Below are 14,210 nucleotides of genomic sequence, written 5' to 3' on the forward strand. Positions count from 1 at the left end.
AATAAAATACTGATTTGAGATATACACATATGCACCTGTATCCATATTTTCTTTATATCTGCCTAACTATACACACACATACACACACACAAGCCTTTAGTTCAGAACTTTTTTATGACAAGTTTAAGACACCCAAGATAAGATCTGCCCCAAAGTCATGATCCTCTCCAGTCTAACTCATCTCAGTTACTTACACCATCAACTATCCAATTTTTCAGACTAAAATTTCAGGAATCACTCTTGGTGAGTTTTTTTCCCTCAGACCTTTAATTTCCCATCAACAAATCCTATCTACTCTATTCCCATCTTATACCATCCACTTCTCTCTCTTTACATCCACCACTCTAATTCAAGGCACCATCAACTTCTATTACTCTAATTTTAAATGAGAACCCCAGATCCTACTCTTGCCTTCCTATAGAACCACCAGAGAAAACATTTTAGAGCATTAATCACATAATATCTCGAATTAAAATCCTCCAATGGCTTACCACTGCATTTAGAATGAAAATCAAAACTCCTTTCCAAGAACCTCATCTACAATTCTTTTCTTAATTCACTAAACTCTTAATCATACTAGACTTTTCTTTCTTCCCTTCAAACATGCCAACTAATTCCATTTATTGGTCCCTCAGCTTACCATACTCTTCTCCCCAGAGAGTCATGTGGTAGCTCTTTCTCATCACTCAGATCTCAGCTCAAATGTCATCTTCTCAGAGATATCCCCTGCTCATCCTAGCTAGTAAGGGACTCCCCTTCTATCTCATCATTTATTTTCTTTTAGAACTTACAAATACCTGAAGTTTCCTACTAACATATTTTTTTGGTCTAATTTCCTACCTAGAACATAAATATCACATGAACAGTGACTGTGGCTTTTGTTCACAGGTGCCTGGTATCTAACAATTTCTCAATTAATGAGTGAGCAAATAAATTAAGCAATATCTTTTTAATTAAATAGGCTTAATTGAGATTCCTGGGTGGCTCAGTTGTAAAGAATTCTCCTGCTAATGCAGGAGATGTGGGTTCAATCCCTGGGTTCAAAAGATCCCATGGAGGAGAAAATGGCAACCTGCTCCAGCATTCTTGCTGGGAAAATCCCATGGACAGAGAAGCCTGGCGGGCTACAGTCCAAGGGGTCACAAGAGTTGGACACAACTAAGCGACTTACAGGCACACACACATGCACAATTAAACATACCTTCATAAAAACAGGGATTTTTTATAATGTTACAAGTGCCTGGAATCTAGCAAATTCTCAATTAAAATTTAAATGGATAAATGAACAGGACAGAGAGAGTAAGTTTTATTTCATTTTAAGAGATAAAGCACAGTAGATTTTACCGAATGTTTTCTTTTTTAATTAATTGTATTGGAGTGTAGTTGCTCAACCACATTGTTAGTTTCTACAAAAATATAAATTTTAATAAAATAGGCTAAATGAATACACCTCCAAATGAATTATATAGCACAAAATTTTAAATATATAGGAGAAAAAGCAGATGAAGTAAAAAGCTGGGAAACTACTCATTTTCAAATACATAACACAAATCTTAAAATTTTTAATATGCTTAGAAATACACATCATGTTAAAATACTGATTCATACCTTGACTTCTTATGTTCAAATAATCTGGAGAATACTTTTAGATTACCATAGGAATTTACAGAAGTCAACCTTTGTACTGTATACTCTCATCCAATGGATAATCATTCTAACTCAGTCAAATAGCATATTTTAAATGTTGTAATCACTGAAAAGCATTCAGGGGAAAATCAGCACACTACGGAACTTAACACATATAGGGAATTACCTGGCGGTCCAGTGGTTAATGCAGAGCTCTATACCAAAGTCACTGATATAAAGCCTTTGACCAAGGTCACAAATGTGGAGCCTTGTACCAAGGTCATCTCCGGAACTGACCAAGCCCCACAGCAATTGTTGCCATGAGCCTCCACCCATCTAAACCAGCCAGCTCCAGTTCCCTGACCCCATATTAGATTAAAAAAAAATACCCACCCTGTGCTGTGCTCAGTCACGTCCAACTCTTTGAGAACCTCCCTATAGCACCCTAAACAATCACCTAATGCCACCCAGCAAGAACTTGGTCTTGAGGCTATAAAATTGGCTACTAGCACACAAAAGCCATCGGCTTACCCTTGAGCTGGCCTGCTGTTCTAAGTGTCTCCCGCTGTAATAAACTCTATTCTCTCATTCTACCTCATGTCTGAAAATTATCTTCCAATCCATGCACAGACCGTGACAATTAGAATTCAGCACTTTCACTGCCATAGCCCAGGGTTCAATCTCTGGTTGGGGAACTAAGATCGCACAAGCTGCATGATGCAGCCAGTTAAAAAAAATAAAAAGAACTAAGCATATATACAAAAACCACAGTAAGAAGTATTTTTGTTGTGATGATTTATCTATACATATTTAAACTCAAAATCAACATACTACCATGACATCCCTATAGGTTTTATAAAGGAAAAAAATCATTTATCATTTGTTTACAAAAATTACCATTAAAAACAAGGTACTGTTTCTTGCTTCCAGAAACTTATAAAATACTATGAGATTAAAAAAATTAACTTCCAACAGTAAGTCAGTACCTAGAGCCTCTTAATTTTCCCATAGTCTAGTATCTATCCTAAATATTCAAGTAACAGACAAACTATTATTTTTAAAATACTATGTTCTTCATCAGGATGCATTAGAAACAGTGTACATGCTGAGAATAATACCTTTGAGTATGTGTAAGAAATACTGGGGAAGCATTAAAGAATATTGCCTCACAAAAGGCAATATCCTTCTTCCTCAAGAATTCAACCAACAAAGGGAAAAATCATTTAGCTTTCTTTTGATGTGCAGTGATTAATAATGTAATCACAACACAAGTGGTGATGGAAAACACAGTATTAGCATTTCATATTTATGAGATACAGTTTAACAGAATGAAAAATTCATAAAAGTAGTCAAACAAAAATAGAAGAATTCACAATAAAAATCCAATGCATTATTCTACTATACTTTCAGTTTTGAAAAGCATTTCAAAGAAGTCAAACATAATGAAAGAATTGAAGCCTATTTCCATTACTTTGGTGGAGCTGACTTTGTTTGGGGTTTGCGGGGCGTGGCGGGGGACAGTGGTTTCAGCCCCACAATGTGACTTGCTGAATCTTAGTTCCCTGACCAGGGATTGAACCTGCACCCTCAGCAGTGAAACTGCGGAGTCCTAACCTCTAACCACTGGAATTCTCTGTTTGTTTTCATTAACTCAGTTATAAAAGCACTAAATATGCACTAGGAATTGTTCTAAGCATTTTGTTTAATCAAATTAGCACCATATTAGTACATATTAACACTCCTTTATGGATAAAACAGGCACAGAAAGTAACTTGTCTAAACTCACACATCTAGTAGGAAGCTAAGCAATGATTTAAATCCAGAGAATTTAGCTCAAAGGTCAGAGAACCTGCTTGCCAATGCAGGAGACGTAAGAGACAGGTTCAATCGCTGGGTCAGGAAGATCCCCTGGAGGAGGGCATGGCAACCCACTCTGGTATTCCTGCCTGGAGAATCCTATGGACAGAGCAGCCTTACACACTACAGTCCACAGGGTCACAAAAAGTCAGACACACATGCTAGTAAAACCGCAAAGTTTTACTGAAGTTTTGTTGGAACACAGCCACACACATTCATTTACATATTACTCAGTTGGTTTCACTCTGTAACAGCAGAATTTAATAGTTGTAACAGAGCTAATATGGCCTGCAAAGTCTTAAATTATTTACTTTCCAATCCTTCACAAGAAAAGTTACCAAGCCCTAGGCAAGCTCTATATAAAGTATAACAGTTAATGGAAACATACCTTCCAAAGACTCAATTCCAGTTGCTTGTGCCAATAAATCTTCATGTCTTGCAACGACCTGAAAATCAAGAATGAATAATCAGCATTACAAATATTAGGTATTTTAATTTGTAACCACAATGTAGAACTGAAGGTCTCTCTCTATATGGAAAGGGGGAAAATGCTAATACAAAAGAAAAAAATACAAGTAAGAAAGCTGTGTTTGAGATGTCTGATTGGCAGGAACATAAACATGCTTAAAGCTCGACATGGTGCCAAAGAAGTCTTTTCATTAGCCCCATGTTTTCCTAGTAGGATGTGCAGAAGGAAGATGTGCCAAAACTGAACAACAAAAACCTGCGAATTCTCACCACACTAATTAATACATGTTTTCCTTTTAAAGAGTGTTTTCAAACAGCAGGTTCTTTTAGCTCTCGAACTTAATCAGCATCATCACAACCACATTCTAATTTGCAAAGATAAAGCAGAATCAGCACCTCCCTGAACATCTCTCTGTTTCCAGCTTCCCCATGTCACAGCAAATCCTCTTTCCTATGGAAGACTGATATTTTTAAGAATATTAGGGCAGTGTGAAATGTTATATCAAAAAAAAAAAAAAGGTTAGGAATTAAAGGCTACATGCAAGAGAATCCTAGAAACATCAAGAAATCAAGCAAATCTTTAGAATAATCCAGGAATCCTTTATTACAATGAATAAGAAGTTTCATGTCTAATCTGTAAACTGAAGCTCCTCATGAGCGAAGATTCATTCACTGGAACCCTAAATCCTCCACTCTGTCCAATGCCAGATGTCACTGTCATTCTAGCAATTTCCTCTATCACATAACTGTTACTTTTGGTCTCCTATGTCTCATCCGGAAGACTTCTCAATTTTCCCCAGTCCACTGACATGGTGATTAATGCATCCATCCTAACACAATGATTTTCTTCTAATTCTCTTTCTTTGTCCCTTGTGATGCTGCGGAAAGTTTGAAAAACCTAAAACTACACTGTTATAGTCTCCCCTGCAATCAACTGGATGGATTTCCAAGAGATTTAGAAGACAGAAGAGGAAAGCTATTTTCCCATTACTGTTTCAGCTAGTAAGCCAGATCCTGAGACCTGAGGCTTTAGAGACAGCTAGCCAAGATAGCCCTATTCATCATTCCAGAGTTCAGTTACCAGAGTTCAAGCACCCAGAAGCTGAACTTCAGCAGGGACATGGGAGTTAACAGCAGGTGCTTGCAGGCCTCTGGGCTGCATCCACGGTAGATCCTTCCACCCTATTAGCTGTCCATCCAATCCTCTGTATTAAGTATTTTCCTGCTTTAAATACCTAGAGTGGTTTCTGTTTCCTGTACTAAAGTCCTGACTGATACATATCTCCGTACGTCTTTTGTAATTTAAATCATTTCACTGATATTTTAAGTTATTTTGATTATATTTTATTTATGAGTTCAGTCAGCATTATCCCAATTTTGCTTCTGCAGAAAAATAATTATAGCAGGTTCAGATCTCATACCAGGACTGAGATTTTTCTCAATCCCACACCCAAAACTACTGTTAAGTATAACTTGCCCTCTCTGGGAGATTTTAAATAGTTTTTACTGATTCCTTCAGAGAAGTTACTACATGCAAAGGATAAGGAAAATGCCAACCACAAAAAGGCAGAAAGAATTTCAGGTGGCTTCTGCAAAAAGCTACCCCAAGAAACACAGCAGAATTAAAAGCGTTTTCCCCTGCCCCCATAAACAATGTGTACTACTCTGTTTATAACAGGCATCACTTGCCTGTCATTATTTCTGTCTGTGTCTGCCACTGGTCTGTGAATGCTTAGAGAGCCAGGGAATATGTTCATTTTTCTATTCCCACAGACTACAGCAAACCAGACTATTAAAACTGACTATAAATGTTTCCCAATAAATAACTGATCTCTAACTATATAATCAGAATTTTACAGTTAAATCGACCTTAGATGTCATCCCAGTCCTAAACAAGTAGCTGTTTTAATTGATAAAGCAAGACACAAAAAAGTTTAAGGGAACATGTCTCATTTTATACCAGATCTAGGTTTCCTGGTAAATGTTCATTTATTCATGCAACTGTTCATTAATTTAAATGTTTAAGTGCCTACTCAGAAAAAAAAAAAGGCAAGACTCAAAGGTATTATATAATATGAAAGGTAACAGCACAACTGAGACTTGGACCTATCTCATAATTCCCCTTTTGTGTCTTATCCACCACAAATTTATCAACTATCTGCAATTTCATCAAATGTTACATTTTGTGTTCATGAAGTATGAACTCCTGATGGGAAGTTTTCCTTATTCATACTATTCTGCTTCCAAAATTCCATTTTCTATTATCTTTATCAAATGTTAGTCACTCAGCTGTGTCTGACTCTTTGCAACCCCAAGAACTGAGAGTCAGGCTCCTCTATCCATTGAATTCTCCAGGCAAAAACACTGGAATGGGCTGCATTTCCTTCTCCAGGGGATCTTCCTGACCCAGGGATCGAACCTGAGTCTCCTGCATTGCAGGTGGATTCTTTACCGTCTGAGCCACCAGGAAAGACTTAAGACATCCTATTTTTTGCCAACCTATATTCCCTCCATATCAGATGAGATGATGAAAACAAAGTATGAATAAAAGGTTTTGGAGAGATGGGATATCCATTTTTCAACTGACAAAAAGTAGCTTCCAGTAAACTTTTAAAAAATGCATCTGGAGGGACTTTCCTGGTGGTCCAGGGGTTAAGACTCCATGTTTCCAAGGTGGGGCACCTGAGTTCAATCCATGGTTGGGGAACCAAGATCCCACATGCTGTGTGGTGCAGCCAAAAATGTAAAAATACATATATACTTGGGAAAATATACATTTGTTTATATAAATATGCATTTAGATTAAATAATAAAAGGATTATAAAATGATTTATAATTACTCTGGGATAAATTATATGCTCCAGAAGATTGGAATTACCTGTAAGTGTAGTTCTTTATCCAACTGACTGATTCCTTGGGCAAGTTTTGCTAGTTGTTCAGCAATTACAGCTTGATGAATAGATTGAGAAGTATAAGTCTTTACATCAAAGTCTTCATTTAAAAAATCACTATAACACTCTAGGGAAAATATAAGAAAAATTATTAATCACATTGCACCAAACCACAGATGGAACAACAGACTGGTCTAAAATTGGGAAAGGAATTCATCAAGGTTGTATACTGTCACCCTGCTTGCTTAACATATGCAGAGTGCACCATGGAAAATGCAGGGCTGGATGAATCACAAGTTGGAATCAAGACTACTGGGAGAAATATCAACAACCTCCGATATACAGATGATACCACTCTAATGGTAGAAAGTGAAGAGGAACTAAAGAGCTTCTAGATAAGAATGAAAGAAGAGAGTGAAAAAGTTGGCTTAAAAACCCAACATTCAACCGACAATCATTGCATCTGGTCCCATCACTTCATGGCAAATGGATGGGGAAAAAATGGAAACAGTGGCAGATTTTATTTTCTTGGGCTCCAAAATCACTGCAGATGGTGACTGCAGCCATGAAATTAAAAGATGCTTGCTCCTTGGAAGAAAAGCTATGACAAACCTATACAATGTATTAAAAAGCAGAGACATAACTTCGCTGACAAAGGTCCACACAGCCAAAGCTATGGTTTTTCCTGTAGTCATGTACAAAAATAAGAGTTAGACCATAAAGAAGGCTGTGTGCCAAAGAATTGATACTTGCAATCTGTGATGCTGGAGAAAACTCTTGAGAGTCCCTTGGACAGCAAAGAGATCAAACCAGTCAATCGTAAAGGAAATCAACCCTGAATATTCATTGGAAGGACTGATGCTGAAGCTCCAATACTTTGGCCACCTGATGGGAAGAGTCCATTCATTGGAAAAGACCCTGATACTAGGAAAGACTGAGGACAGGAGGAGAAGAGGATGACAGAGGATGAGATGTTGGATGGCATCACCGACTCAATGAACATGAGTTTGAGCAAACTCTGGGAGACAGTTAAGGACCAGGAAATTTGGTGTGCTGCAGTTCACGAAGTCACAAAGAGTGAGACACAACTTAACGACTGAAAAACAACAAAACCACAGAAATTAAATGACAGAACAATTATAACCACAGTTAACATATTTTGAGATCTTTCTGTACACCAAAAACTAACGAAAAGGCTTTCTGTTGTGAAGAAGAAGGAATACGTGGTGGCAACAGCAGAAGAGTGGCAATATTTACTAAGAATATTCCTACACATCACGTACTGACCTAGGCACTTTATACATACTAACTCATTCAATATGCACACAGACTTGTTGGAACTCATACTAATTTACTCTATATGCACACAACCCTGTTGGAAATATCATTCTCCCCATTTTACGGGTGAAGAGACAGGCAGAGATAAGGCATGAAACTTTGACCATCTCATTGTTTGAACCCAAGGCAGTCTAGCTCCAGAGCCCACCTCTGGACCACTATGCATACTCCTAACAGCTAGTTTTTAGGAGCACCAAAGAATCGATGCCTTCAAATTGTGATGCTGGAAAAGACTCTTGAGAATCCCTTGGACAGCAAGGAGATCAAATCAGTCAATCCTAAAGGAAATCAACCCTGACTATTCATTAGAAGGCTTGATGCTAAAGCTCCAATACTTTGACCACCTGATGGAAAGAGCCAATTCATTGGAAAAGACCCTGATACTAGGAAAGATTGAGGGCAGGAGGAGAAGAGGGCAGCAGAGGATATAATTGGAGAGTACCACTGACTCAAAGGACATGAGTTTGAGCAAACTGTGAAACAGTGAAAGACAGGGAAGCCTGGCATACTGCAGCCCACGGGGTCACAGAGAGTTGGACACGATTAGCAAACAACAAAAAAGCTAGTTTTATCAGTAAGTTAAAAGAAAATACTGAGAAAAGATTGAAAAAAAAAAAATACTAGCAACAGTTTTTAACACAAGAAAACAAGGTCAACAACAATTAGAAAATTGACTGGATCTGAAAATTATGGTCTCCAGTATCTCCAGATCAATGCACAAATACTGTTACAATAAAGTGAATATGAAATTTTAAAAGAACTAGGCACATACAAACTTACAGGTATTATTGAAATTTTGGATTTATGAGTGAAATGAGTAAAAGGAAGCAGAAACCATGTTGAATGTAGGCCCTTACGAGAAAGAAAACAGGAGTAAATATAGCTGGTAAGATAACTTTCTGTATAGAAATCCACAAATATGTGAAAGGAAAATGGAATTATGAATTAAAAATAGATATAAAGAAGTGAAGTCAATGTAGGTAAAAAGGATTATCTCCTAGCCATATGGTAGATAGAGGTAAGACTGCCTTGACAAGAGATTATAAAACAAGCTATAATGTACTTTTACAAAAACTTCAATTGTCTACATTCACTATAACATATGCTCAAGGGCAAAGTCTTTGCTTTCTGTACTACCACACCCACAAGAGCCTGAACAATGCCTGACACACAGCAGGTGTTCAATACTGGCTGAATGAATTAATCTATACATCAGTCACAAGTATCATTCTGCTAAAAGCAGAGATTCATTCTTGACTACTCTCGAAGTGGAGTGAAAGAAGGAAACTGCTACTTTGGCCTTAATCCTGAGAACCCCATTTCCTTACAGTCTGCCAAGCAATTCTCAGAATCAAGGATCCCGCCAGGCAGACAAGTGGAGGTTATTCCAAAAGCGAAGGTTTAGAGGCAGCAAATACAATGGTATATTCTGAGGAATAAGGATAATACTGACTTCAGTATGTCTAGATCACAATGGATATTGACAGAAAGGGTAAAGGATGGCAGGATTTGAGGTTCCAAAGGAAGGCTGGGGTGCAGTTTGAAAAGAGGCTGGTAAAACAAGCAAAATGTTCAGACTATACCCCATTTAAGGTTTTACAGCCAAGAAAGAGTGCTGTGAGCCTTGTGTTGTAGAACAGTTTCTGGCAGCAGGATGGAGGATGACACAAAAGGGATTAGCCACGGAGTGGTGTACTGGGGCTGGCTCAGACTGACTCCTCAGAGCCAACTGTTAAACTTTCAGGAATTGTGTGAGCCAGCTGACATCTCATGTAGCTATCTTCAAACTGACCATGCTAAGGGTATTTATACCATGAAAATTCACATGTAATACAAAAGCGGGGATTTTGCTCTTTTCCCAGAAAGCTGCTTTACCAGCATACTCACTGAATAGAGCCACAGGATTGAGTACAGTGCTATGTTAACAGCCCAAGTGACAGGATGGAGACCAAACATAGTGGCAGTAAGAATGTCAAGGAAGTGACAAATATTCAGACACTACAATGTACAGGACTTAAGACACAAGCTGGAAATGGGTGATTAGGTAGACCAAGAATTAAAAGATGATTTCCATGTTTCTTGACTAACAAACATGTAATCTTTGTATAAACATGAACATGAATGTACCCCTGCCTCCACAGAACTCATAACCTATAGGAGAACAAACACACACCTAACTTACCACATACAAGTAAGGATAACAGAGACTACTAGAGCAAAGGGTTAGAGCAGAGGGGTGAAAAAAATTGATTTCACTTTTTCATGTGCAGAATCTATACTATCTGTTCATACACGGGCCTTTTTAATAACCTTTTATTTTGTATTGCGGTACAGCCAATTAACAATGTTGTGAGTTTCAGGTGAATAGCAAAGGGACTCAGCCACACATATATATGCATCCAGTCTCCCCCAAACCCCCTTGCCATCCAGGCTACCACATAACATTGAGTAGAGTTCCATATGCTATACAATAAGTCCTTGTTGGTTACCCATTTTAAATATAGCAATGTGTACCACATGCAGATTTTTTATATGTAGAATTAGTAGTGCTTGTTCACTATCAAGATAGAAATATCCAGTAGACAGTGGTTCTATAGCTCAGAAGAGAGGTAAGGACCATATATGTGTATATTTGTGTACAAAGATATTAATAGTCAAACAATGAAAAAAAGACCAGATGATTTAGGAAGCCACTTTAGAATGCACAAAAAAATGGGGACAATTCAGAAGCAGGGAAACACCAAAATTTGGGGGTAAAGATAAAAAATGAAAGCAAAGAAATTAAATGTTCAGAGAGAAAGAAAAACAGGACAGAATGGCAAAAACCAAAATGGACAGTTTAAAGAAAGTAAATGGCCAGTAGTGTCAAATATCGGAGAAGGCAATGGCACCCCACTCCAGGACTCTTGCCTGGAAAATCCCATGGACAGAGGAGCCTGGAAGGCTGCAGTCCAGGGGGTCGCTGAGGATCGGACACGACTGAGCGACTTCACTTTCACTTTCACTTTTCACTTTCATGCATTGGAGAAGGAAATGGCAACCCACTCCAGTGTTCTTGCCTGGAGAATCCCAGGGATGGGGGCGCCTGGTGGGCTGCCATCTATGGGGTCACACAGAGTCGGACACGACTTAAGTGACTTAGCAGTAGCAGTGTCAAATATGTTACAAAGATCAAACATAGTGAAGGCTGGATACTAATCACTGGTTTTGAAATTAGAGGAGAGAATATCCCTAATGCTTCTCTTTTATAGTTTTCTCATTCTTACAGCCATCACATCAGAAACATGTCACAAAATTTCAAACTATGCATCTTCTCACCAACCCTATCAATCCTAATCTCCATCACTGGCAGATCCCTGACACAGTGAATCACTGTTATTGATGGGAATATTTACTTCCTTAGGAATGTTGTGGGGCAAGAGTGGAGTGAATCACTGAACTGGGACACAATGAAGACAACAATATCTAAAGAAAACTGAAAAAGAACACTTAAAGAATAAGGAAATTTAAAAACAAAACAAACAAAAACCATGCAACTCACAAGCCACATGAGGAAAAGTACTTCAAAAGTCAAAACCTTTCATAAGATCAAGTAAGATAAGGACCAAAACAGTGTCCATTTGATTTGTCCCCGAAGCAAAGCAATCTCAATGGCACAGAATGAGAGTAACTGGTCCTGGAGGAGGCAGGAAGAAAATCCAGAACACCAAGAGGAGCGACTGTCTTTAGGAAGCAGTACACTTCTTTTGTAATTAAAAATATCATGTAAAAGAAGAAAGGATGGCAACAGGTTCAGGCTAGTTCACAGATTTAATGGCAAGAAATCGAGGAAGTTCATATCAGATTCTTTCAGGGAACCTGAAAACCATTTGTTGAGCTCAAAGGGAGTGGCTTGAAAAAAGTAAAAAAGATTTAAATAATTACTGTTGAAGATGAGAAAGAGAACCAAATAGGAAAATACAGAAAGCAGCACTGAGGCTTATGTACCCTCCAAAAACTGATTACAGCTCCTGGAGTGAAACCTACTGAAATCAATACCCATGTGTGGCATGTACTACCTTCATGCACTTCACCTGGATAAGTTCTATTTATACTTCAAAACCAACTCCAACTAGTCTTTTTTGACATTCCCTAGCCACCAACAGTTATCATCCACTTTTGTATGCATGTTTTACTTCATATATAATTCTACTGCTACCATTATAATGCTATATTACAGTGTCTAACTTTATAATTTTACAGGACTATTTCCCCTACCAAAATCGTAAGCTACTTAAGAGTGGAAATTGTATGTGTAACAGGAGTCAAGACTTCGTAAAAATGAATTTAAATTAAGATATAAAGATGCATTAGCCAGAGATCCTACAGAACAGATCTAGTTCAGAAAATGACATCATTAGTAAATCTTGGCAAAAGTATGTAAATTATAATCAGCAGGCAAGAAACTAAGGGCAATAATAAAGCATACAACACAGAAAACAAACAGCAATTTAGAACTTTATTTCATTCATTTAAAACCTGTTTTGTTCTACAAATGTGTACATATGCTTCTCAGTGTGATGTTCAGTTTTTAAAAACACTCTGCACCTACCATAGGTAACTCTGCAGAATATAAAAAGGAATTTTACAATGCAGTAAAGGCTAAGCACACAAATTATTTTTATACAAGGTAGAACGTGATGTCGATTTGGGAAGGAAATTAAGAGCAGATGAGAAGGGTCTTTAGAAATTTGAACTTTATTCTGAAAGAAAATAGATTTGGAGTACATTAACGTCACGAAAAGAAGTACGTCAAGGCTGTGTACTGTCACCCTGCTTATTTAACTTATAAGCAGAGTACATCATGAGAAACGCTGGGCTGGAAGAAGCACAAGCTGGAATCAAGATTGCCCGGAGAAATATCAATAACCTCAGATATGCAGATGACACCACCCTTATGGCAGAAAGTGAAGAGGAAGTCAAAAGCCTCTTGATGAAAGTGAAAGAGGAGAGTGAAAAAGTTGGCTAAAGCTCAACATTCAGAAAACAAAGATTATGGCTTCTGGTCCCATCACTTCATGGGACATGGACAGGGAAACGGTGGAAACAGTGTCAGACTTTATTTTTTTGGGCTCCAAAATCACTGCAGATGGTGACTGCAGCCATGAAATTAAAAGACGCTTACTCCTTGGAAGGAAAGTTATGACCAACCTAGATAGCATATTCAAAAGCCGAGACATTACTTTGCCAACAAAGGTCCGTCTAGTCAAGGCTATGGGTTTTCCTGTGGTCATGTATGGATGTGAGAGTTGGACTGTGAAGAAAGCTGAGCACCAAAGAATTGATGCTTTTAACTATGGTGTTGGAGAAGACTCTTGAGAGCCCCTTGGACTGCAAGGAGATCCAACCAGTCCATTCTAAAGGAGATCAGCCCTGGGTGTTCTTTGGAAGGAATGATGCTGAAGCTGAAACTCCAGTACTTTGGCCACCTCATGCGAAGAGTTGACTCACTGGAAAAGACTCTGATGCTGGGAGGGATTGGGGGCAGGAGGAGAAGGGGACGAGAGAGGATGAGATGGCTGGATGGCATCACTGACTCGATGGACGTGAGTCTGAGTGAATTCCGGGAGATGGTGATGGACAGGGAGGCCTGGCATGCTGCGATTCACGGGGTTGCAAAGAGTCGGACACGACTGAGCGACTGAACTGAACTGAACGTCACTAATACAGTTGTGTGCGCTTCTCAAATGTAGTATGTCTAACTTTTCTTATTTCTAGCAATTTGTCCAAAACTATAAATAAACTTGACTGCTATATTCAATACATATGGTTAATCCCAGCTTGAATGAAGGCTCCGAACCCTCCCCCATGTATGGTTGTGAATAAACCACAAACAAGCGAGCTTGTCAACGGGGGCCACCTGTGCAGTCCAAGAATTTGTCAAAGGGGCGGATGTTTCCAAATCTACATAAAAAGAGACCCCCTTCATTCAGCGCTTGTCATGTGTCCTAGTTCTTACACTTTTCAGGGCATTAAACGCTTCAGCCTTTG

The 14,210-nt window shown here is 38.4% G+C and overlaps 1 protein-coding gene across 2 annotated transcripts in view; it reads right to left on the reverse strand.

The window, feature by feature from the left end:
- The window catches only part of COG5 (component of oligomeric golgi complex 5), a 285,394-nt gene that overhangs the window by 270,721 nt on the left and 463 nt on the right, over positions 1-14,210 (reverse strand). For both annotated transcript variants that reach the window (XM_044946598.2, XR_006552749.2), the window contains exons 2-3: positions 6,830-6,969; positions 3,872-3,929 (exon numbers count right to left, since the gene is read on the reverse strand). In XM_044946598.2, the coding sequence (XP_044802533.2) occupies positions 3,872-3,929; positions 6,830-6,969 (198 nt within the window). The remainder of the gene's footprint in view (positions 1-3,871; positions 3,930-6,829; positions 6,970-14,210) is intronic.

This window comes from Bubalus bubalis, chromosome 8 (assembly GCF_019923935.1).
Source record: "Bubalus bubalis isolate 160015118507 breed Murrah chromosome 8, NDDB_SH_1, whole genome shotgun sequence".
NCBI classification, from domain to species: domain Eukaryota; kingdom Metazoa; phylum Chordata; class Mammalia; order Artiodactyla; family Bovidae; genus Bubalus; species Bubalus bubalis.